This window comes from Scyliorhinus torazame, chromosome 10 (assembly GCF_047496885.1).
Source record: "Scyliorhinus torazame isolate Kashiwa2021f chromosome 10, sScyTor2.1, whole genome shotgun sequence".
NCBI classification, from domain to species: Eukaryota; Metazoa; Chordata; class Chondrichthyes; order Carcharhiniformes; family Scyliorhinidae; genus Scyliorhinus; species Scyliorhinus torazame.
In genome coordinates this window covers 119,574,037-119,600,668 of record NC_092716.1, presented here as the reverse complement: position 1 = coordinate 119,600,668, position 26,632 = coordinate 119,574,037, and the positions used below count along the sequence as shown (strand labels likewise).

Sequence of the window (26,632 nt, the reverse complement as noted above, 5' to 3'; positions counted from 1 at the left end):
TTAGGACAGATATGAGGAAAAATATTTTGAGACATGAGATGTTGAAATTATCTTCCTCAAAAGATGGTGAGGCAAAGTCCTTGAATACTTTTAAGGCAGAGGTAGATAGATTCTTGATAAGCAAGTGAGTGAAAGGTGTTCAAGGGAAGGCACAAGTGTGTCACAGAGGTCCAACAGCACAGAAAAGGCCCTTCGGCCCATTGCGTCTGCGCCAGTCAAAAACAACCACCCAAGTATTGTAATCCCATTTTCCAGCACTTGGCCCATAGCCTTATATGCCTTGGCATCACAAATGGACATCTAAATACTTCCCAAATGTGAAGTTGAAGGGCAGCACGGAGGCACTGATGCCTCACGGTGCCAAGGTCCCAGGTTCGATCCTGGCACTGGGTCACTGTCCGTGTGGAGTTTGCACATTCTCCCAGTGTTTGTGTGGGCTTTGCCCCACAACCCAAAGATGTGCTGGATAGGTGGATTGACCACGCTAAATTACCCCTTAATTGGAAAAAATGAATTGGGTACTCTAAATTTAAAAAAAAAAAATGAAGTTGAAGTTAAAATCAGATCAACCATGACAAGGAGTAAACTGGGTCTATACTCTCAGAACCTTAGCGGGATGAAACATACATGATTGTGAAAGGGCTGGACAGGGTGGGGAATCTAGAACACGGGGACGCAGTCGCAGGATAATGGACCAATCATTTACGAGTGAGATGAGGGGAACTTTGTTCACCTAAAGGATTGTGAATCTTTGTAATTCTCTACTCAGAGGGCTGTGGATTCTCCATCACTTGAGTATATTGAAGTCTAGGATATTTGATCATACAAGAATCAAGGAATATGGGGGAAGAGGGCAGGAAAGTGGAGTTTAGATCGAAGGTCAGCCAGGATTGCACAGAATGGTGGAGCAGGCTTGAGGGGCTTTATGGTCTACTCTTAGCCTCGTTATGTCATGTAAAGGATCATATAAAAACGCAGCACAGGGACTGTGAGTAAACAGTCAGATATCAACAGTAATGTTCATTATCTAACACTGTAAGGCTTTACCTGATTAACATATTACGTAACAGGGAGAAGTCACAGTGCTCGCCATTTTCAACTGGAAAAGCATAGAAAATAAAACAGAACGAGTTAACAATCTCAGTAGGAAAATCCACAGCCAGAGATAATTGACACTCCAAAACTGATACAATGTAACTCCTGTCGAGAACTGACCAGGCGCCAGGGCCAGTTGCCCATGCACTGTGTCTGCTGGCACATGTATGGTTTCTCCCAGTCATTGGTGTCAGCCCATCAGCTAATGCCAGTACTCACATGTGTCTAATCTTCCTCCAGCACAGCCCCCCCTCATCACCTCTTGTCTGCCACCTCCTCATCGTCATCCACTGTTGATTGCCACACCCACTATTGTCACTGCACCCCCACAACCACGTCATCACCACCCATCCCTGTCATCACCTCCGGTCCAACTCTGCACATATTGTCCTGCAGCCTCCTCGTCGCCACCACCCTCTCACCACTTCCAGTCCACTGTCCAAAAGCCTGCACCATCTTGTTCCCAAAAGTTGCTAGTCCCTTCTGCAAGAGTTCTGAAAGAAACATTTGCAACATAAACCTTCAGATGTCCAATTTGGAATGGACTTTTATATGCCTCACAGAAAGACACCTCCATAGAATCACAACAGTGCAGGAGGCCATTCGGCCCATAGAAAAGGAACCCTAACTAGGTCGACGCCCCCACTCTATCCCCGTTACCCACATCTTTGGTCACGAAGGGGCAATTTAGCATGGCCAAACCACCTGACCTGCAGAGCTTTGGACTGTGGGAGGAAACTGGAGTACCCAGAGGAAACCCATACAGACATGGGGAGAACATTCAAACTCCACAGTCAACCAGGGCCAGAATTAAACCCGGGTGCCTTGTACAGTGAGGTAGCAGTGCTAACCTCGCTCCAAAACATCATCACACCATGCCAAATATAAAATTATACTGAAGAGCTCAAAATATTGTCCAGATTACACGATGCAAACAGTCATTACTGCTGCTTCCACGCTTCGTTCAGTTGGACTAGCGACGTAAAAGTCAATGAAAAGGGCGGCATGTGGCGCAGTGGTTAGCACTGGGACTGCGACACTGAGGACCCGGGTCACTGTCCGTGTGGAGTTTGCACATTCTCCCCATGTCTGCATGGGTTTCGCCCCCACAACCCAAAGATGTGCTGGTTAGGTGGATTGGCCACGCTAAATTGCCCCTTAACTGGAAAAGAAAAAAATAATTGGCTACTCTAAATTTATGAAAAAAAGTCAACGAACCCTGAAATAATGCATCTTGAAAATAATGCAAAAACAAATAGGAAAGAATACAAATGTGTGCCAGCAAACTAAAGCTCGCAGTGATAGATGCTGTGAGATTTCCACTTTTGTATATCAGTTAAAGTGGTATGTGGTTTTCAATTAATTACGGTCTTTCGATGCTGAAATGGAAATTGCATTAGATTCAGCACTTGGGTAGCAATCTTGTTACTGCATCTTTACCCTTTTTTGAACAAGTTTTTGGGAGTTGCAGGCTGCAGTTGCAGTTGCTGGATTTAAAAATACTTGTGCGGGAAGTGCACTTTGTAGTTGTGGCCTCACCAAACTCAGTCAAACTGATACTAACTAGGCTCAGGGTTGTTTGTGTAAGTTCTTCTGTCAGAGATCGGACACTGATATACAGGTGTGTGGCGAGCAAAACTAATGCAGTGGAAAAATGCTGATCCAGTTTACAGAGATTATACAGCTTCTAATTGTAACACCAATTTACAAGGGTCTACTTGCCATTTATAATTAAGGCGTTCAATATCGAGACACAAAAGTAGAGTATCATTAAGGGATGTAATATGAATTAACAAGGATCTGGCTGTGAAGGAGGTGATACTAATACAGGACTGTGACCATTAAATACCCATGATGTGGAGATGCTGGCTTTGGACTGGGGTGAGTACAGTAAGAAGTCCTACAACACCAGGTTAAAGTCCAACAGGTTTGTTTCAAATCACTAGCTTTCGGAGCACTGCTCCTTCCTCGGGTGAATTCCAGACCTCTGTGTTTTCCTGTAATTGGTCAATTGTACATGAAATGTGATATGCAATGGCCTGGATAAGAATCTCTATTGTGGATGTAACACTGATTTCTTCCTTGAATGGAGACCCCGCCAATCTCCACCCATCACTCTCCTCTGCCTGACTGAATGTGTTCTCACATTGAACAGCTCCTTTAGCTGCACTCATCATCCAAATCAAAAGTGCAATGGAAACTTGTTTGGGTCGAAAACCACGGCTTTCAGTAATTTTCTTGCCAAGGAGTTTGCCTTCCTTTCTAACGAACCCGACTCCTGTTCACTCTTACTGCATCAACAAGTGACACTCCATCAAAAAAAAATCCCTTAGTCCAGCATGGCGGCAGTTCCACACTGACCCCTTAGTCCAGCATTGTGGTATTCCCACACTGATCCCTTAGTCCAGCATTGTGGTATTCCCACACTGATCCCTTAGTCTAGCATTGCGGTATTCCCACACTGACCGACGGTGGCTCCTGAGTGCTAGCCCCAGATAGAGCAGCACGGTGACTCCTGACTGCTAGTCCCAGATAGAGCAGCACGGGGACTCCTGACTGCTAGCCCCAGATAGGGCAGCACAGTGACTCCTGACTGCTAGTCCCAGATAGGACAGCACGGTGAGTCCTGAGTGCCACCCCAGATAGGGCAGCACGGTGACTCCTGACTGCTAGCCCCAGATAGGGCAGCATGGTGACTCCTGACTGCTAGCCCCAGATGGGACAGCACGGTGAGTCCTGAGTGCTAGCCCCAGATGGGGCAGCACGGTGACTCCTGACTGCTAGTCCCAGATAGGGCAGCATGGTGACTCCTGACTGCTTGCCCCAGATGGGGCAGCAAGGTGACTCCTGACTGCTAGCCCCAGATGGGGCAGCACGGTGGCTCCTGACTGCTAGCCCCAGATAGTCAGGACTCACCGTGCTGCCCTGCTAGTCCCAGATAGAGCAGCAAGGTGACTCCTGACTTCTAGCCCCAGATAGGGCAGCACGGTGACTCCTGAGTGCTAGCCCCAGATGGGGCAGCACGGTGACTCCTGACTGCTAGCCCCAGATGGGGCAGCACGGTGGCTCCTGACTGCTAGCCCCAGATAGAGCAGCACGGCGACTCCTGACTGCTAGCCCCAGATGGGGCAGCACAGTGACTCCTGACTGCTAGTCCTAGATAGGGCAGCACGGTGACTCCTGACTGCTAGCCCCAGATGGGGCAGCACGGTGGCTCCTGACTGCTAGCCCCAGATAGTCAGGACTCACCGTGCTGCCCTGCTAGTCCCAGATAGAGCAGCAAGGTGACTCCTGACTTCTAGCCCCAGATAGGGCAGCACGGTGACTCCTGAGTGCTAGCCCCAGATGGGGCAGCACGGTGACTCCGGACTGCTAGCCCCAGAAAGGGCAGCACGGTGACTCCTGACTGCTAGCCCCAGATAGGGCAGCACGGTGACTCCGGACTGCTAGCCCCAGAAAGGGCAGCACGGTGACTCCTGACTGCTAGCCCCAGATGGGGCAGCACGGTGGCTCCTGACTGCTAGCCCCAGATAGAGCAGCACGGTGACTCCTGACTGCTAGTCCCAGATAGAGCAGCACGGCGACTCCTGACTGCTAGCCCCAGATGGGGCAGCACAGTGACTCCTGACTGCTAGTCCTAGATAGAGCAGCACGGGGACCCCTGACTGCTAGCCCCAGATGGGGCAGCACAGTGACTCCTGACTGCTAGTCCTAGATAGAGCAGCACGGGGACTCCTGACTGCTAGCCCTAGATAGAGCAGCACGGGGACTCCTGACTGCTGGCCCCAGATGGGGCAGCACGGGGACTCCTGACTGCTAGCCCTAGATAGGGCAGCACGGGGACTCCTGAATGCTAGCCCTAGATAGGGCAGCACGGGGACTCCTGACTGCTAGCCCTAGATAGGGCAGCACGGGGACTCCTGACTGCTAGCCCTAGATAGGGCAGCACGGGGACTCCTGACTGCTAGCCCTAGATAGGGCAGCACGGGGACTCCTGACTGCTAGCCCCAGATAGGGCAGCACGGTGACTCCTGACTGCTAGTCCCAGATAGAGCAGCATGGGGACTCCTGACTGCTAGTCCCAGATAGAGCAGCACAGTGACTCCTGACTGCTAGTCCCAGATAGGGCAGCACGGTGACTCCTGACTGCTAGCCCCAGATAGGGCAGCACGGTGGTACAGTGGTGAGAACTGGTGCCTCACAACGCCAGAGACCTGGGTTCAATTCCGGCCTTGGGTAACTATGTGTGGAGTTTGCACTTTATCCCCGTTGCTGGTTTCCACCCACAGTCCAAAGATGTGCAGGTTAGGTTGATTGACCATGCTAAATTGTCCCTTAGTGTGCAAAGGTTAGGTATAGTTGTGGAATTGCAGGGGGTGGACCTGGGTGGAGTGCTCTTTCAGAGAGTCGGTGTAGGATCGATGGACTGAATGGCCTCCTTCTGCACTGTAGGGATTCCATGATTGAAGACATTCGCTTTCACTGTGTCCCGTATGAGTGGATTCTTTGAAGGGGTGGAGGATAGGTGTGGGCGTGAGGGCCCGCCAATCATGTCCACATGTTTTGGGCATGTCTGAAGCTTAGGAGATTCTGGCAAGGATTTGCTGATGTCATGTCCATGGTATTAAAGGTATGGGTGGTTCCGGGTCCAGAGGTGGCGATTTTTGGTGTGTCAGAAGATCCGGGAGTCCAGGAGGCGAGAGAGGCTGATGTTTTGGCCTTTGCCTCCCTGGTAGCCCGGAGACGGATTTTATTGGCGTTGCGGGACTCGGAGCCCCCGAAATCGGGGGTATAGGTTAGTGACACACCCGGGTTTCTCAGGCTTGAGATCAAGTCCGTCCTGAGGAGATCAATGCTCGGGTTCACCCGGAGGTGGGCAGCCGTTTATCGACTTCTTTGGGGAAAATTAAGCTGTCAGCAGATACAAAAAAAAGGGGGGAGGGGGATGGTTGAGGTGGGATTAGAAATGGGAAAGGGGGACTGGGGAACTGTGTATGTAAACCATGTTGGGTGGGTGTGGTTGTTGTTTGAGTGGGTGTTATTGACCTTTTGTTTTTCCTCTTGAAATTGTTAAAAATTTATAAATGCATTAATAAAATGTTTTTTTAAAAAAAAAAGACATTCACTTTCTCAGAGATCATTATTACCATGATGACTAAGGATTACAGTGTCCCCTTCCAAACCACTCTCTCCACACCGTCCACCCCCAGGCTGTTCGTGCAGACCATTCCTAATATGCCACACTGTCATCACCCGCATTCTGGAATCTGCGTACATCCACTTCCAGCAAAGATGTGATATCCCTTCGACCCCCTTATTTGTCAGCATTTCATGCACCTTTATCAGGCTCCAGCTTCTTACCCCTGTTTTCCCTCTGCCTACCATTGTGTTCCTCATCCTCTTCCACCTCCTTGCCCTCTTCCCCCACTGCCGTTGCATAGCCTGCCTTCCCCATTGACCCCCTCGTGTTTGCCTTTCCCTTCACTGCCCTTGCACAACCTTCCTTCCCGACCCTCCCCCGTTTCCCGTTGTCTTTGTCACCCGACCCTCACCTTGCACCCCAGCACCGGTCCAAATTTGCATCTGCAAAAGTGGAGGCTGCATTGTCCTGCAACATAGTGCGCCCTTGCAGATAATGGCGTCAGCCACTGGGACTCCCCAACCCTGGGCGCAGTACTGGTCAGTGTCCGGTGGTGGAGACCCGTATGTGTACCGCAGCACAGGGGTATCCTTGTGGACAACGTTAGTAATAAGCAGGGGAAAACCAACCCTAGCCCCAGCAGTATGGCGTTGATCGCAACAAGAGTGGTGCAGCACTATGACAGGTAGGCTATATATTTTGCACTCAGCTTGAAGTCCATGAGTGAATGGAGTTCGGAGTTGTGCACCCCACACATTTTCAAACGGCTTTGAGGCTGACAATTGTCCGCTGACGTGATGAGAGATTGGAAGGCGAGCAGCTGTTTTAATTAGAATTTATGAGATTTGAATGAATGCAAATGGCGTTCACACCACTAGACAGTGGGATAAACAACCTGCCATTATTCCACCCTTGGGAGAATTTCAAGCTGATTTGCCATTCGATTCTCTGCCCCTACCTGCCACAAAACCCACTGTGAGCGAGATGGGAAAATTCTGCTTGTGGGCTCCAGAGTTCATATTGAGGACCACTCCCTCCAGGCTGTACCCAGGGATGATGATGGTGGTGTCTGGAATATCGGCTGTAATGGATCAGTGAGTATGACTAGCTGTTGCTTGGCTAGTCTCACAGTATGGAGGGCTTTGCCGGGTTTACCATTTTTATGTCCCATGACTTGTTCAATGCTTGGTGATCCATTCAGTTTTATTCTCATTTGACTTTTCCATTGCGGTTTTATGCAACCACAGTGCTGTGAGCTTGGAATCACATGAAGGTCAGGTTGGGTAAGGGCGGCAGATTTCATTCCTTAAAGGACATACATGAATCAGATGGGCTTTTGTGAAAATCTGATCGTTTTGTGACCCATGTCGCTGGAGCTTTATCTGGACCTCCAAGTTACTAGTGCGGTATCTGTGCCACTATGCTACCATCCTGGTTTCCTACTCTTGCCCTAAATTAGAAAATTTCTTCAACTTTGCTTCCGATTTCCGGTTAGGTGTATTGGCCATGATAAATTGCCCTTAGTGACCAAAAAAGGTTGGGAGGGGTTATTGGGTTACGGGGATAGGGTGGAAGTGAGGGCTTAAGTGGGTCGGTGCAGACTCGATAGGCCGAATGGCCTCCTTCTGCATTGTATGTTCTATGTCCAGCCTCATCATGCCTTCACGTGATCCATCTCGGACTCTTCCTTCATTGCCTATCTTTAAAAATGGAGACAAAGAAGCCAATCAACTAGAAGCCCACTGACCCAGCTGGTGAGTCAGTTTCAGCGGGAGCATTGCGGAAGTGGCTGCTGGGAGGGGCAGGCCAGTCGATTTCGGCGGGAGAATCAGCTGGTGAGTCAGTTTCAGCGGGAGCATTGCGGAAGTGGCTGCTGGGAGGTAAGTCAACCTTTAAAAGCACTTGTCTTTGCAGGGGCAGGCCAGTCGATTTCGGCGGGAGAACAGCTGGTGAGTCAGTTTCAGCGGGAGCATTGCGGAAGTGGTTGCTGGGAGGTAAGTCAACCTTTAAAAGCACTCGTCTTTGCAGGGGCAGGCCAGTCGATTTCGGCGGGAGTGGAGCTGGCTGGTTAGTCAATTTCAGCAGGAGCTGAGAATTTTTCTTTTTTTTTTAATTAGTTTTTTAGGCGGGAACAGGAAGTCGACCCGCGGACGTCTGGGAAGACCCTCACCAATAAATTCTGGTGGAGAGGAAACCCGAGACACTACACGTGTAGTGTCTCCCACCCGCCCTCCTCCTCTAACCTAATAATAAAACCCATTGATCTGAGGTAAGTACCATATTTTATTATTATTATTTTTTTAAATAAAAATTTAATTTAGTTGTTAGCCAGATCTTGGTAGAAAGTAAGAGGAATGGCAGGGAAGGGAGTGCAATGTTCCTCCTGCAGGATGTTTGAGGTGAGGGATGCAGTTAGTGTCCCTGCTGATTTTACCTGCAGGAAGTGCTGCCATCTCCAGCTCCTCCAAGACCGAGTTAGGGAACTGGAGCTGGAGTTGGAAGAACTTCGGATCATTCGGGAGGCAGAAGGGGTCATAGATAGTAGCTTCAGGGAATTAGTTACACCAAAGATTGGAGATAGGTGGGTAACTGTAAGAGGGACTGGGAAAAAGCAGTCAGTGCAGGGATCCCCTGCGGTCGTTCCCCTGAGAAACAAGTATACCGCTTTGGATACTTGTGGGGGGGGGGGGGGGGACTTACCAGGGGTAAGCCATGGGGTACGGGCCTCTGGCACGGAGTCTGTCCCTGTTGCTCAGAAGGGAAGGAGGGAGAGGAGCAGAGCATTAGTAATTGGGGACTCTATAGTCATGGGCACAGATAGGAGATTTTGTGGGAGCGTGAGAGACTCACGTTTGGTATGTTGCCTCCCAGGTGCAAGGGTACGTGATGTCTCGGATCGTGTTTTCCGGGTGCTTAGGGGGGAGGGGGAGCAGCCCCAAGTCGTGGTCCACATTGGCACTAACGACATAGGTAGGAAAGGGGACAAGGATGTCAGGCAGGCTTTCAGGGAGCTAGGATGGAAGCTCAGAACTAGAACAAACAGAGTTGTTATCTCTGGGTTGTTGCCCGTGCCACGTGATAGTGAGATGAGGAATAGGGAGAGAGAGCATTTAAACACGTGGCTACAGGGATGGTGCAGGCGGGAGGGATTCAGATTTCTGGATAACTGGGGCTCTTTCTGGGGAAGGTGGGACCTCTACAGACAGGATGGTCTACATCTGAACCTGAGGGGCACAAATATCCTGGGGGGGAGATTTGTTAGTGCTCTTTGGGGGGGTTTAAACTAATGCAGCAGGGGCATGGGAACCTGGATTGTAGTTTTAGGGTAAGGGAGAATGAGAGTATAGAGGTCAGGAGCACAGATTTGACGTCGCAGGAGGGGGCCAGTGTTCAGGTAGGTGGTTTGAAGTGTGTCTACTTCAATGCCAGGAGTATACGAAACAAGGTAGGGGAACTGGCAGCATGGGTTGGTACCTGGGACTTCGATGTTGTGGCCATTTCGGAGACATGGATAGAGCAGGGACAGGAATGGATGTTGCAGGTTCCGGGGTTTAGGTGTTTTAGTAAGCTCAGAGAAGGAGGCAAAAGAGGGGGAGGTGTGGCGCTGCTAGTCAAGAGCAGTATTACGGTGGCGGAAAGGATGCTAGATGGGGACTCTTCTTCCGAGGTAGTATGGGCTGAAGTTAGAAACAGGAAAGGAGAGGTCACCCTGTTGGGAGTTTTGTTATAGGCCTCCTAATAGTTCTCGGGATGTAGAGGAAAGGATGGCGAAGATGATTCTGGATATGAGCGAAAGTAACAGGGTAGTTATTATGGGAGACTTTAACTTTCCAAATATTGACTGGAAAAGATATAGTTTGAGTACAATAGACGGGTCGTTTTTTGTACAGTGTGTGCAGGAGGGTTTCCTGAAACAATATGTTGACAGGCCAACAAGAGGCGAGGCCACGTTGGATTTGGTTTTGGGTAATGAACCAGGCCAGGTGTTGGATTTGGAGGTAGGAGAGCACTTTGGGGACAGTGACCACAATTCGGTGACGTTTACGTTAATGATGGAAAGGGATAAGTATACACCGCAGGGCAAGAGTTATAGCTGGGGGAAGGGCAATTATGATGCCATTAGACGTGACTTGGGGGGGATAAGGTGGAGAAGTAGGCTGCAAGTGTTGGGCACACTGGATAAGTGGGGCTTGTTCAAGGATCAGCTACTGCGTGTTCTTGATAAGTATGTACCGGTCAGACAGGGAGGAAGGCGTCGAGCGAGGGAACCGTGGTTTACCAAGGAAGTGGAATCTCTTGTTAAGAGGAAGAAGGAGGCCTATGTGAAGATGAAGTGTGAAGTTTCGGTTGGGGCGATGGATAGTTACAAGGTAGCGAGGAAGGATCTAAAGAGAGAGCTAAGACGAGCAAGGAGGGGACATGAGAAGTATTTGGCAGGAAGGATCAAGGAAAACCCAAAAGCTTTCTCGGTATGTCAGGAATAAGCGAATGACTAGGGAAAGAGTAGGACCAGTCAAGGACAGGGATGGGAAATTGTGTATGGAGTCTGAAGAGATAGGCGAGATACTAAATGAATATTTTTCGTCAGTATTCACTCAGGAAAAAGATAATGTTGTGGAGGAGAATGCTGAGCCCCAGGCTAATAGAATAGATGGCATTGAGGTACGTAGGGAAGAGGTGTTGGCAATTCTGGACAGGCTGAAAATAGATAAGTCCCCGGGACCTGATGGAATTTATCCTAGGATTCTCTGGGAGGCCAGGGAAGAGATTGCTGGACCTTTGGCTTTGATTTTTATGTCATCATTGGCTACAGGAATAGTGCCAGAGGACTGGAGGACAGCAAATGTGGCCCCTTTGTTCAAAAAGGGGAGCAGAGACAACCCCAGCAACTATAGACCGGTGAGCCTCACGTCTGTAGTGGGTAAAGTCTTGGAGGGGTTTATAAGAGACAAGATTTATAATCATCTAGATAGGAATAATATGATCAGGGATAGTCAGCATGGCTTTGTGATGGGTAGGTCATGCCTCACAAACCTTATTGAGTTCTTTGAGAAGGTGACTGAACAGGTAGACGAGGGTAGAGCAGTTGATGTGGTGTATATGGATTTCAGCAAAGCGTTTGATAAGGTCCCCCACGGTAGGCTATTGCAAAAAATACGGAGGCTGGGGATTGAGGGTGATTTAGAGATGTGGATCAGAAATTGGCTAGCTGAAAGAAGACAGAGGGTGGTGGTTGATGGGAAATGTTCAGAATGGAGTACAGTCACAAGTGGAGTACCACAAGGATCTGTTCTGGGGCCGTTGCTGTTTGTCATTTTTATCAATGACCTAGAGGAAGGCGCAGAAGGGTGGGTGAGTAAATTTGCAGACGATACTAAAGTCGGTGGTGTTGTCGATAGTGTGGAAGGATGTAGCAGGTTACAGAGGGATATAGATAAGCTGCAGAGCTGGGCTGAGAGGTGGCAAATGGAGTTTAATGTAGAGAAGTGTGAGGTGATTCACTTTGGAAGGAATAACAGGAATGCGGAATATTTGGCTAATGGTAAAGTTCTTGAAAGTGTGGATGAGCAGAGGGATCTAGGTGTCCATGTACATAGATCCCTGAAAGTTGCCACCCAGGTTGATAGGGTTGTGAAGAAGGCCTATGGAGTGTTGGCTTTTATTGGTAGAGGGATTGAGTTCCGGAGTCGGGAGGTCATGTTGCAACTGTACAGAACTCTGGTACGGCCGCATTTGGAGTATTGCGTACAGTTCTGGTCACCGCATTATAGGAAGGACGTGGAGGCTTTGGAGCGGGTGCAGAGGAGATTTACCAGGATGTTGCCTGGTATGGAGGGAAAATCTTATGAGGAAAGGCTGATGGACTTGAGGTTGTTTTCGTTGGAGAGAAGAAGGTTAAGAGGAGACTTAATAGAGGCATACAAAATGATCAGGGGGTTGGATAGGGTGGACAGTGAGAGCCTTCTCAGGCGGATGGATATGGCTAGCACGAGGGGACATAGCCTTAAACTGAGGGGTAATAGATATAGGACATTGGTCAGAGGTAGGTTCTTTACGCAAAGAGTAGTGAGGCCGTGGAATGCCCGACCTGCTACAGTAGTGAACTTGCCAACATTGAGGGCATTTAAAAGTTTATTGGATAAACATATGGATGATAATGGCATAGTGTAGGTTAGATGGCTTTTGTTTTGGTGCAACATCGTGGGCCGAAGGGCCTGTACTGCGCTGTATTGTTCTATGTTCTATGACCCCACAGCTCCCTCGACCACAATTCCTCACACCTATTTCCCGTAAGTACTTCACGCCGATCATCTAATTTCTCCTCCATTATGTGTTCTGATGATGCAATCTTTCAGAACGGTGCTTCAGATATGTTGGTCTTGTCCCTCCACTGAGGACTCCTCCTCCATGGTTCACAGGCCCAAACATGTCAAGTCCATTTCTCACATTTCTCCATGAACCACTTCCTTCCAGGACAATAGGATTTCTCTTCTCCTCGCCTTCTTCCCACCAGCGTCCACACATTTAACAGATCATCCTTCGCTTTTTCCACCATCTCTAGCTTGATGCAACCACCATCTTCCCCTCGCCATCTCTTTTGGCGTTCTGAAGGGATTGTTCCCTCGCTGACACCCTAGTCCACTCCCCAACAACCCCTCCAAGTCAATCACCACCCTGACTTGGAAATATATTGCTGTTCCTCCACTGTGGTTGGGGCAACATCTGGGAAATCCCTCCCTAACTGCACAGTGGGTGTACCTGCACCTCAAGGACTGCAGCGGTTCAAGAAGGCAACTCACCACCACCTTCTGAAGGGCAACTAGGAACATAGAACATAGAAAATACAGCACAGAACAGGCCCTTCGGCCCACGATGTTGTGCCGAACCTTTGTCCTAGATTAATCATAGATTATCATTGAATTTACAGTGCAGAAGGAGGCCATTCGGCCCTTCGTGTCTGCACCGGCTCTTGGAAAGAGCACCCTACCCAAACTCAACACCTCCACCCAACACCAAGGGCAATTTGGACATTAAGGGCAATTTATCATTGGCCAATTCACCTAACGGGCACATCTTTGGACTGTGGGAGGAAACCGGAGCACCCGGAGGAAACCCACGCAGACACGGGGAGGACGTGCAGACTCCGCACAGACAATGACCCAAGCCGGAATCGAACCTGGGACCATGGAGCTGTGAAGCAATTGTGCAATCCACAATGCTACCGTGCTGCCCTTAAGAACAAATAAATCTACACTATATCATTTTACCGTAATCCATGTACCTATCCAATAGCTGCTTGAAGGTCCCTAATGTTTCCGACTCAACTACTTCCACAGGCAGTGCATTCCATGCCCCCACTACTCTCTGGGTAAAGAACCTACCTCTGATATCCCTCCTATATCTTCCACCTTTCACCTTAAATTTATGTCCCCTTGTAATGGTTTGTTCCACCCGGGGAAAAAGTCTCTGACTGTCTACTCTATCTATTCCCCTGATCATCTTATAAACCTCTATCAAGTCGCCCCTCATCCTTCTCCGCTCTAATGAGAAAAGGCCTAGCACCCTCAACCTTTCCTCGTAAGACCTACTCTCCATTCCAGGCAACATCCTGGTAAATCTTCTTTGCACCTTTTCCAGAGCTTCCACATCCTTCCTAAAATGAGGCGACCAGAACTGTACACAGTACTCCAAATGTGGCCTTACCAAAGTTTTGTACAGCTGCATCATCACCTCACGGCTCTTAAATTCAATCCCTCTGTTAATGAACGGAAGCACACCATAGGCCTTCTTCACAGCTCCATCCACTTGAGTGGCAACTTTCAAAGATGTATGAACATAGACCCCAAGATCTCTCTGCTCCTCCACATTGCCAAGAACTCTACCATTAACCCTGTATTCCGCATTCATATTTGTCCTTCCAAAATGGACAACCTCACACTTTTCAGGGTTAAACTCCATCTGCCACTTCTCAGCCCAGCTCTGCATCCTATCTATGTCTCTTTGCAGCCGACAACAGCCCTCCTTACTATCCACAACTCCACCAATCTTCGTATCGTCTGCAAATTTACTGACCCACCCTTCAACTCCCTCATCCAAGTCATTAATGAAAATCACAAACAGCAGAGGACCCAGAACTGATCCCTGCGGTACGCCACTGGTAACTGGGATCCAGGCTGAATATTTGCCATCCACCACCACTCTCTGACTTCTATCGGTTAGCCAGTTCGTTATCCAACTGGCCAGGGATGGACAATAGCCAGCGATATCCACATCCCGTAAACAAATAAAAACAAAACACCTGCTTTCCCATTCAAGACAGATTCCTGGGATGGTGGGACTGATGTACAAGGAGAGATCAAGTCGGTTAGGATTATATTACCTGAATTTAGAAGAATGAAGAGGAATCTCATAGAAACCTATGAAATTCTAAGAGGATTAAACAGGGTAGATACAGGAAGGATGTGGGGGAGTTCAGAACCAGGGGTCACAGCCGAGGAGTAAGGGGTAAACCATTAGGTCTGGGATGAGGAGAAATGTCTTCACCCAGAGAGTGGTCGGCCTGTAGAATTCGCAACCACAGAAAGCAGTTCAGGCCAAAACATGCATGTTTTCAAGGAGTTAGATGTAGTGTTTGGGCTAAAGCATATGGGGGGAAAGTGGGAACATTACTAAGTTGGATGATCATAATGAATGGTATACCAGGCTCAAAGGACCAAATGGCCTCCTCCTGCTTCTATGTTTAAGTGCAGGTTATGCAATACCTGCCCTTTTATATCCAATCTTCCCACCATCCCAAGGTTCCAAACACCACTCCTAGGTAAATATCAATTTACTTGAAATTTCTTTCAATTTTTTAATCCTGTATCCACTGTTCACAATCCTCTACACTGGGGAGACCAAATGCAGATTGTGTAAGCAGTTTGGGAACACCTCCATTCAGTCTTTAAGCGTGACCCTGAACCCTGGGCGCTTGACATTTAAATTTTTCACCCCACTCCCAATCGGATTTGGCCTCCAACTGCTTCAATAAAGTTCAAAAGAAGCTTGAGGAATAGCATCTCACCTTTCTAGGAGGCATGTTACAGCCTTTTAAATTCAACACTGAGCTCAACAATTTCAGATCATAATCACTGTTCCTATTTTTCTGGAAACAACTCGTGGCGATGATAATGCTTTGCTGATTTATATACCCTTAAACGGATAGGAACATTGGAGTAGGCCATTCAGCCCATCGAATCTGCTCCGCCATTTAACAGGATGATGGTTGATGGAGACTTCAATGCCTTTTACATCCACTATCCCCATAACCCTGTTAATCAGAAATCTATCAATTTTTGCTTGAAATATACGCAATGACTGAGCAGCCACAACCCTCCAAAGTTTCATTAGCCGGTGCAAAAATATTTCTCCTCATCTCGGTCATCAGCATCCCCCTTATTTTGAAATTGTGCCTCCTGGGCTGGACCGAGACTCCCTAACCAAGGGAAACATCTTCCCTGCATCTAACCCCATCTATTCCTTTTAAGTATTTTGCAGGATTCAATTAGATCACCTCTCATTCTTCGAAACTCCAGCGAATACAGACCTAGTTTGCCCAATTTCTCTTCATAAGACAGTCTCGCCACCTCGGGAACAAGTCTGGTGATCCTTTATTGCACTCCCACTTTGGCAATAATATCCTTTCTGAGGTAAGGGGACCAAAACTGTACAGAGTTCTCCAGATGCGGCCTAACCAAACTCCTATATAATTGAAGCAAGGCCTCACTACTCTTGTACTCAAATCCTCTTGCGATAAGACTAACATTCCATTAACCTTCCCAATAAATTGCTGCACCTGCAGGTTAGCCTTCAGGGACTTATGGACAAGGACACCCAGGTCCCTTTGTAAATCTACACTTTTTAATTTCTTACCAATTAGGAAATACTCTGCATATCTGTTCCTTCTACCAAAGTTGATTACCTCACATTTTTCCACATTCCATTCCATCAGTCATGATCTTGCCCACTCACTAAAGTCTGTCCAAATCCTCCCATTATATCTACCTCACAACACATTCCCACCAACTTTGTGTCATCCGTGAACTTGGAAATATTACATTTGGTCTCCACATCCAAATCGTTGTTGTCATGATGTGCACTCATGCACATAATGAGATACAGACAGGCAGTGACAAGACACCCAGTACAGCCAATCAACACATAGGACAGAACACAACCAATCACCAGGCAGAACAGAGGGTGCCTCTTTCCACTGGTGACAACTGCAATGACAGTCAGGGTGTATATATCAGTTAGCACCTTCTACACATGGCTCAGAGCTAGTCTGGTCTTGTTAGTTATAACAAGCACGCTTAGAAATGTCAAACCCACAGCGAACTGTGTGCATTGCTTAACAAGTTCAATAAAGCGTATTGAACTAACATCAGTTTGGAGTCTACTTTCAAGTACAACTGCATCCAGTTGCAGTCAGTGTTATCCCAGGATGAGTAACATGACATGGTACCAGTAGTCTACTTTCTCTAAGTGTTTTACCTCGAGTGATTCCGTGACGACCAGCAAGTGCCTTCCAGCATCATGGAGAAGATCCAGGCCCCTCCATCGCTACGGATCTCCTGCAATCTCGGCGCAAACTGGCGGGTCTTCAAGCAAAGGTTCCTTCTCTACATTGAGGCCTCAGACCTCGAGGATGCGTCCGATGCCATAAAAATCGCGCTACTCCTATCAACTGCGGGGGACCAAACCATCCAGATTTTCAACTCACTTGATTTTACCGACGGCCAGGACAAGACCAAATTCAAGACCGTTTTGGAGCAGTTCGACAGTCACTGTGAAGTCGAAACAAACGAGAGCTTTGAGCGCTATATCTTCCAGCAATGCCTTCAGGGTAAGGATGAACCTTTCCAATCCTTTCTAACTCATCTCCGTATATTAGCACAGTCCTGCAATTATGGTGAAACCGCTGATTCCATCATCCGGGATCAGATCGTGTTTGGGGTGCACTCCGATTCCTCGCGGGAGCAACTCCTCAAAATTAAGCTCATGACCCTGCCAGTCACAATTGAGACATGTAAAGTGCCTGAGCATACGAGAAATCGGTACTCCCATTTCAAATGGGCAGAATACGAAAAACTTGCCTCCCACGAGGCAGAGTGTGTACAGGCCATCGCCCGGATGCAGCGCCCCAGTAACGGTGTAAGCTGCCATTTCACGCGCTTTTCCCAGGGCCCCACGCATGCGCAACACGAACGGGAGAACGTAGCGGCCGAAAACCAAACTCCGCAGGTGCGAATGTCGGCTGACCTCACTGCGCATGTACGACGACGCACGGAGCGTAATGATGTCAACATCATAGCGTGCCCGAACTGCGGCCCCGCCACTTAAAGCGGCAATGCCCTGCAAAAGGCAGGCGATGTTTAAATTGAGGGAAGCCTGGACATTATACAGTCTTGTGCAGGTCTGCACCACCGATCCCAATTCCAACACAAGCACATTCGATGTGGACAACAAGGTTTACTGGATTCTGATCCTGGTAGCACTACGGATCCAGAGGACATCTGCCTGGAGTCCCCCTATTGTGTGGGCATCATCACTACATGTGAGTATGCCTCCTCAAATTCAGCAAGACGCCCATCTATCCTCAATGTGGATTCCGCGGACGAATGGCGTGCTGTCATACAACTAAATCAATGCAGCAGACGTTCAAGCTGGACACTGGTGCTTCTGCCAATCTCATCTCTCAAGCTGATTTTGACAGCATTAAAAAGCACCCCAAAATTCTTCCAAGGAGCCTGCCAGCTCCTCGATTATAATGGCAATGCCATAACTGCACTAGGATCTTGTCATCTCTTCGTCTCCAACAAGACCATCAATGGCCACACTGCGATTCAAAATTGTCAAGCCTGATAAGGCATCCCTGCTCGGTGCCCATACATGCAAGCTACTCAACCTTGTACAGAGAGTCCATGCCATGCCTTCTTCCAATGTAGATCTTCAGGCTGACATTGATGACATCCTTGCTCAATATCCGGATGTGTTTGATGGAATGGGCACTCTGCCATACTGCTACAAGATCCTACTCAGGCCTGATGCCACGCCTGTAATCCATGCACCACGCCAGGTGCCGGCTCCTCTGAAGGAACGTTTAAAGACACAGCTACAGGAGCTCCAAGACCAGGGCATCATATCCAAAGTGACTGAACCGACTAACTGGGTCAGCTCGAAGGTCTGTGTGAAGAAGCTCTCAGGAAAGTTGCAGATATGCATAGATCCCAAAGATCTCATCGGAACATAATGCGGGAAAACTACCAGATCCCGAAGCGGGAGGAACTGACCAGTGAGATGGCACACGCCAAATTCTTCACGAAGCTAGATGCATTGAGTGGTTTCTGGCAGATACAACTGGACGAGTCCAGCAGGAAGCTCTGCACGTTCAACACACCATTTGGCAGGTACTGTTATACCCGTATGCCGATCGGCATTGTCTCAGCCTCTGAAATGTTCCACAGGATCATGGAGCAGATGATGGAGGGCATTGAGGGTGTGCATGTCTACGTAGATGATGTAATCACATGGTCCACGACCCCAGAGGAACACATATCTCGGCTCAAACAAGTCTCTTGACGTGTCCATGCAAACGGCCTCAAGCTGAACAAGGCCAAGTGCTCCTTTGGCATGTAATCCATCAAGTTCTAGGCGACCAGATATCCTAGCAGGGTGTGCGACCAGATTCGGACAAGGTCAAGGCCATTAACGCCATGAAGACCCCGGAAGACAAAGGTGGTACTACGCTTCCTCGGAATGGTGAACTTCTTGGGAAAATTCATTCCCAACATGGCCTCACACACCACGGCTCTCAGGTATCTGGTGAAGAAGTCCACTGCATTCCAGTGGCTACCCACACATCAAACAGAGTGGCTCGAGCTCAAAGCAAAGCTCATCACTGCTCCGGTACTAGCGTTTTTTGACCCGGACAGGGAAGCAAAAATCTCCACGGATGCAAGCCAGAATGGCATTGGTGCGGTGCTCCTCCAGAGGGATGACCCCTCGTCCTGGGCTCCAGTTGCTTCTGCGTCAAGGGCCATGACTCCTACTGATCAGAGGTATGCCCAGATAGAAAGAGAGCCTGGGCCTCCTAACCGGCATTGTGAAGTTCCATGACTACGTCTACATCTACCAACCTTCAGTGGAGACTGACCACAGACCCTTGGTCCATATCATTCATAAGGACTTGAATGACATGACGCCCAGGCTTCAGCGCATTCTCCTTCGACTCCGAAGGTACGATTTTGAGTTAGTATACACACCAGGCAAGGAGCTGATAATTGCGGATGCGCTGTCCCGCTCCATCACCTCGCTCTGTGAACAGGTTGACTTCATCGCCAGATTGAGGCACAGGTGCAGCTGTGTGCCAGCAACCTCCCGGCCTCAGATGAAAGAGTGATCAGCATTCGTGAAGAGACTGCCAAAGACTCTCTTCTGCAGCGTGTAATGCACCACCTTGCAAATGGCTGGCAAAAAGGGCAATGCCCTCAGTTCTTGAATGTGAAGGACAGTCGTCGAGGGGATCCTCCTCAAGCTAGATCGTATTGTTATTCCTCACAGTCTGCAGAGCTCAGTGCTCAAACAAATTCACGAGGGACACCTCGGTGTCGAAAAGTGTAGGCACAGGGCCCGGTAGGCTGTCTATTGGCCTGGAATCAGCCAGGACATATCCAACATGGTCCTCAATTGTGCGACCTGCCAGCGTTTCCAGCCTGCTCAAACAAAAGAAACACTCCAACACGAGATTGTGACCTCTCCATGGTCCAAGGTGGGAATCGACCTTTTTCACGCCAATGGGCGTGACTATGTGCTCATCATAGATTACTTCCCAAATTACCCGGAAGTTGTGAAGCTGTCAGACCTCACATCAAGGACAGTCATCAAGGCCTGCAAGGAGACATTTGCCAGGCATGGCATTCCACTCACTGTCATGAGTGACAATGGTCCCTGCTTCCACAGCCAAGAGTGGTCCAATTTCGCCAAGTCGTACCAATTCAACCACATTACCTCAAGCCCACACTATCCGCAGTCCAACGGGAAAGTTGAGAAAGGGGGCCACATAGTGAAGCAACTGCTCTGCAAGGCTGCGGACTCTGCTTCTGACTTCAACCTTGCGCTGTTGGCGTACAGGTCAACCCCTCCGTCCACCGGTATGTCTCCGGCTCATGAATAGAGACTTGCGAACGACTGTTCCGGCCATACACTTACCAGACCTGGATCACCTCCCAGTGCTGCAAAAGGTGCAGCAACTCAGGAACCGGCAAAAGCTGACGTACGATGCTCATGCTACCGATTTGCCTGTGCTCGCTCCGGAAGATGCTGTTCGGATCAAGCTACCTGATGGAGGCTGGTCAGCTCCAGCTGTTGTTGTTCGACAGGCTGCTCCCAGATCGTTTGTAGTTCGTATGGCTGATGGCTCCATTGTCAGGCGCAACAGAAGGGCACTGTGCAAAGTTGCCTGCCCACCACCAAATCTTACTTTTCAAGATGTTGTTATGCTTCCTCCGGTCACCTACCACGAGGCCACCAATCTGGCAGCAATCCCGCCTGTCAAGGCACCGTCGTCCCCACCTCCACCTCTCAGGGGGTCGACAAGGATCCGACGCAAGCCCCAAAGATTGGACTTGTGTTAGATTAGGCTCATTTAAATACACATGTGCCAGATAATCTGGTATCCCGGGAACTAACGGTCTCCGCAGTGAGCCTTCGACCGGGTACCGTTGAGTACTGGTCCATACAAACATGGACCAGGCATAATGGCATCCGGGGAGTTTTCCAGACGATTAAAGACCCCTGAGTGGTCGGGGGTAGGGCAGGGTGGCATCCTGACTTCCCCTGGCACCAGGGCACTGCCGCCCTAGTGCCAGGGCCCAGGGTCAGGGCCTGCTTGGGGACATGTCCATAAAAGTGGGGGGGGGTGGGGAGAGTAAAGGGTGGGGATGAAAGGTAGCATAGTGGTTAGCACCGTTGCTTCACAGCTCCAGGGTCCCAGCTTCCATTCCCGGCTGGGTCACTGTCTATGCGGAGTCTGCACGTTCTCCCAGTGTCTGCGTGGGTTTCCTCCGGGTGCTCCGATTTCCTCCCACAGTCCAAAGATATGCTAGAATTGTAAGGGCCGGTGCAGACTCGATGGGCCGAATGGCCTCCTTCTGCACTGTAAATTCTATGATTTTATGAAGGGGCCTCAAAGGTTGGGGGGTGGGGGCTCCTAAAGGGGTGGACGGACAATGAAGAGGGGGGTCCCTCAGTGACCATATAGCAGAGTATCCGCTCTTGGGCAGGGGGGGGGGGGGCGGGGGGGACGACCAAATGTCCATTTGTGCAGGTGTGTTGACATGAGGTGGTGTGTCAAGTACACTTAAGTGATTGGAGCACCATATCAAAATGGCAGCCAGATCAGAGGAGCCAGTCTCTCCGCGAGTTCAGCTCCCCAGTGATGAAAACACTTTGTTATTTACAGCGCCGAAGGAGGCCATTCGGCCCACCATGTCTGCACCGACTCCCAGAAGAGAAGCCTAGCTAGTAGTCCCATTCCCCAGTCCTATCTCCATAGCCCTCTAAATTCATCACTTTCAAATATATATCCAACTCTCTTTTGAAACCTCCGATGGAATCCACCTCCACCATTCTCCCAGGCAGCGCATTCCAAACCCCAAAAGCTCTGGGTAAAGAAGTTTCTCCTCATCTCTCTCCGAGCTCTCTTGCTAACCATCTTGAAATTATGACCCCTAGTTACTGATATACCAACGAGTGGAAATAGAATATCCTTCCTTACTCTGTCAAAATTGTTCAGAATTTTGAACACTTCAATAAGGTTGCCTCTTCATCTCCTCTGCTCCAGGGAGAACAAGCCCAACTTCTCCAATCTTTCCTTGAATTTAAAATTCCACATTCCTGGTATCATTCTAGTAAATCTCCTCTGCACGCTCTCCAGGACTGTGACATCCTTCCTTAAATAAAGTGCCCAAAACTGAACACAATACTCCAAATGTAGTCTGACCAATGATTTGTAGCAGTGCTTTTATTCCTTGCTTTTATTATTTAAAAAATAAATTTGGAGTACCCAATTATTTTTTTTCCCAATTAAGGGCAACTTAGCGTGGCCAATCCATCTAACCTGCACATCTTTGGGTTGTGGGGGTGAAACCCACACAGACATGGGGAGAATATGCAAACTCCACACAGACAGTGACCCAGGACCGGGATTCAAACCCAGGTCCTCAGCGCCGTAGTTCCAGTGCTAACCACTGCACCACGTGTCGCCCTCCTTCCTTACTTTTATACTCTGTACCTCTATTTATAAACGCAAGGATGCTATAAGCCTTCTTAACAACAGTTTCAACTTGCCTGGCCACCTTCAGAGAATTATGCACTTGAACTTAATAGACTTAATAGAGGCATACAAAATGATCAGGGAGTTAGATAGGGTGGACAGTGAGAGCCTTCTCCCGCGGATGGAAATGGCTGGCACGAGGGGACATAACTTTAAACTGAGGGGTAATAGATATAGGACAGAGGTCAGACGTAGGTTCTTTACGCAAAGAGTGGTGAGGCCGTGGAATGCCCTACCTGCAGCAGTAGTGAACTCGCCAACATTGAGGGCATTTAAAAGTTTATTGGCTAAGCATATGGATGATAATGGCATAGTGTAGGTTAGATGGCTTTTGTTTTTTGACTTCCCATGTCGGTGCAACATCGTGGGCCGAAGGGCCTGTACTGCGCTGTATCGTTCTATGTTCTAACCCTGAGGTCCCCCTGCTCCTGTACTCCCCTCAAAGAGGTCCCATGGTGAATAAGGTTGGAACTGATTGGAAGAAGTTAGCATGCAGCCTCAATGTGTTGATATCCAGGTTTGGGAGTGAGTGTCGCATCTGGAAGTCTAGTCTGAGAGGCCTCAAATCAAGGCCTGGCCTGATGGGGGATGAACTAAGTTGGTGGCCTGGTCCACAGGCATAACATGATTTGGTTCCCAAAAGGCGCTTGCACAGGATGATTAGAAAAGCCTGAATGCAGAAGACAAACTAAAAATAACTTTTACCTTCCGCCACTCCCCACGGATATTGACGACCTCTAACCTTCCTCCCACTGACCTCAAAGACAAGAGTGCTCCCAACAACTGCCAGTGGTACACGGTCCTGAGGAGAAAAATACATCATTAACTTTGATCCTCACGAGATAACAGCAGAATCAACAGCCAATGCACAGCACATTACAAAATGAGGAGGAGGAGTGCTGACCAGACTATTGAGCGGTTGCCTGTCATAATAAAAGTAGAATACCACCTTCAGCTGTGGTCATACCCAGGTCAGCATGTGTCTATTTCAGGACAAACACACATTGAGTACTGTGTCCAGTTCCAGTCAGATTGCATATTGAGTTTGGGAGAACACAAGAACGAGCAGGATCAGGCCATTTTGGCTTCCTGGGTATGGTCCGCCATTCAACAAGATCCTGGCTGATCAGATTGTGGCCTCAACTCCACTTTCCAGACTATTCACCCCCATAACCCTCAACTCCCTTGTCGATCTAAAACCTATCTAACTCGTGCTTGAATATATCCAAGGGTAAGGATGCAGTGGCAGACATTTAAGGAAATGTTTCATAACATTCAGTTAAAATGCATTCCAGTGAGAAAGAAACAGTCTCAGGGAGGGACGAGCCATCTGTGGCTGACTAAAGAAGCTGAAGATAGCATCAAGTTGAAAGAAAAACTGTACAAATTCTGCAAAGGTTATTGGCAGGTCAGAAGATTGGACACAATTTAAAAACCAGCAAATATGAGGGAGAAACTGGACCATGACCAAAAGCGTGATGGGACTACAAAAAAAAAAAAAAATGATGGTCAGAGTTTTTTTTCAAAAGGTGAGCACTGGTCCTGTAGAGAATGAATCTGGGAAATTAATAATGAAAAATAATGAAATGGCGGAAGTACTGAACAGATAGTCTGTGTCCATCTTCGCTGTAGAAGACACAAAAACATTCCAAAATAATAGTAAGTGAGATGGAGGAACTCAAAACAATTACAATTACTGAGAAAACTATTACAACTAAAAGCTGAGAAGTTCCAGTCTCAAAGGAAATGGTGGCTGAGATAGTAGGTGCAATGGTTTTAATTTACCAACATTCCCTATATTCTGGAAAGGTCCCATCAGGTTAGGAATAACCAATGAAAGTAGAAAACATTAGCCTACCATCTGTCCCTTGGAGTTGAGGATTATCATATCAGTCATGATCACACTGTATGGTGGAACAGAACTTGGGTGGGCTGAATGGCCTACTTCTGCTCCTACATCTTATGGTCTGTCATAGGCAAAATGCTAAAATCCACTATTAAGGGGGTTATAGCAGGATACCTAGAAAATAATAATTTCATCAGGCAGAGTCAAGAAGCTTTTGAGAGAGGGAAGTCAGCTTAATCAATTTGTAAGAGTTATTTGAAGAAGGAACAGCAATATAAAGGGGAACCTGCAGATGTGTCTACTTGGATTTCCAAAAGGCATTTCACAAGGTGCCACATCAAAGGCCACTACACAAAGTAACAGTAGGAAGTCTTACAACACCAGGTTAAAGTCCAACAGGTTTGTTTTGAATCTCTAGCTTTCGGAGCACAGCTCCTTCCTCAGGTGAATGAAGAGGTGGGTTCCAGAAACACACATATATATATATATATATAGATAAAGTCAATGATGCAAGACGATACTTTGAATGAGAGGCTTTGCAGGTAATTAAGTCAGCTACCATCGACGACCAGAACAGATAGCTTTGACAGAATCTGAGAATCATGAGGCTGCCAGAGGGAATGGCGACGAGAAACTCCACGCACAACGTTGCAGCGAAGCTGGGGCAGCTGGTTGGCAAGGAAGGCTTCGCCAAGCCCCCAGAGGTAGACCGCACTCACAGGTCACTTCAGCAGTGGCCCAGGGCTGGGGAATTACCGTAGGAGATAATTGTGACGCTCCACAGGTACCAAGACAAAGATTGGATCCTGAGGTAGGCGAAGAGCGCGAGGGTGCAAGTGGGAAGGACATTCCATCCACTTGTACATGGTGCTGACCTGGCCAAGCACAGGGCAGAATTCAACAGCGCCAAATCTGTGCTCTACAAAAGTGGGGTGTGGTTTGGCATGCTCTACTCAACCAAGCTGTGGGTCACATGCCAGGGTAAAGAACACGGCTTCCTCTGGGGCGTCAAAGTCAACAAATTTGTCCAGAAAAATGGACTGGGCAGACGATAATGGGCAATGGCCAGAACGCGGGCAGCAAGAGATCGAGATGAGCAGGGACGAACACAAGCAGAGACGCGGAGAGAGCGGTGGGTGTGTGGGGGGGGGAAAGAGGGGTAATCGCGGGTTAAAGAGGGGAAACCAACTGTTCGTGGAGCTGCTACACTGGTGGGCAGGCTGGTGTACGAGAGTACAATGAAGGAAGGGAAAAACAGAGCTTCAGGGGAAACAAAGGGCAAAAGGGAGGGTGTCAGGGAAGGCAGAGAAGGGGTTAAAACCAAGTGGGGAGGGGGGGGGGGAAGAGAAAGAGAACGAGGGGTGGGGGCACAAGGGTAGGGGGGTACAGGGAGGGGAGGGAGAAAGGGGCAGGGAGAAGGGTAGAGCACCTACAGGAGTCACACTTAAGAGAGAGGGACTGACTGTGGGTAAGGAGGGGCTGGGTGGGACAAACGTTTCACTCATGTGTCAATACCAGGACAAGGGGGGTTGCGTGGGAGGGAGTTGCCCATGGAGGTTCAACCACCCGAGAGAGAAATAATTCTCCTTTTTCTCCCACGTGCACAAGATTTCATGCATAGACTTCTTTGTCATAGAGAAAATGAGGCTTCCAGGGCTAACAAAGGCAGAATATTCCGTCATTGTAATCTTCGACCACACACCACATTACATGGCCATGAGGCTGGAGAAGGGCTGGGCGCACCACCCCCCATGGAGACTGGATGCAGCTCTCCCTTGCCGATAAAGAATTCTGCACAAAGATATCCCAAGCCACTGACAGTTATGTAACCTGCAACCAGTCACCCTCCATGTACTGGGAGGCACTGAAGGTGGTGATTAGGGACAATATGATACCTTATAGGGCCCTTAGGGACAAGAAAGGGCAGACAAGCAGCTGCTGATCTCCTCCACACTGGAGGTGGATCGATGGTACTCCACGGCCCCAATCATGGAACTGCTGGCAGAGAGGAAAAAGTTGCAGATGGAATTTGACCGGCTCTCCACAAGGAATACCATCCACCAGCTTTCTACGAACACGGAGAAAGGTCCAGCCGCATGCTGGCATACCAGTGGAGAAAACAAGCAGCCGCGAAAAAGATAGCGCAAGTTAGGGACACAAATGGTAGCAGACCCAA

At 48.7% G+C, this 26,632-nt stretch overlaps 1 protein-coding gene across 1 annotated transcript in view; it reads right to left on the bottom strand.

Annotated features, from left to right (window-relative positions):
- Positions 1–26,632, bottom strand: part of LOC140430891 (septin-7-like) — a 147,694-nt gene that overhangs the window by 29,493 nt on the left and 91,569 nt on the right. Inside the window, exons 8-9 of the mRNA XM_072518670.1 lie at positions 23,316–23,412; positions 1,048–1,099 (exon numbers count right to left, since the gene is read on the bottom strand). Of these exons, the coding sequence (XP_072374771.1) occupies positions 1,048–1,099; positions 23,316–23,412 (149 nt within the window). The remainder of the gene's footprint in view (positions 1–1,047; positions 1,100–23,315; positions 23,413–26,632) is intronic.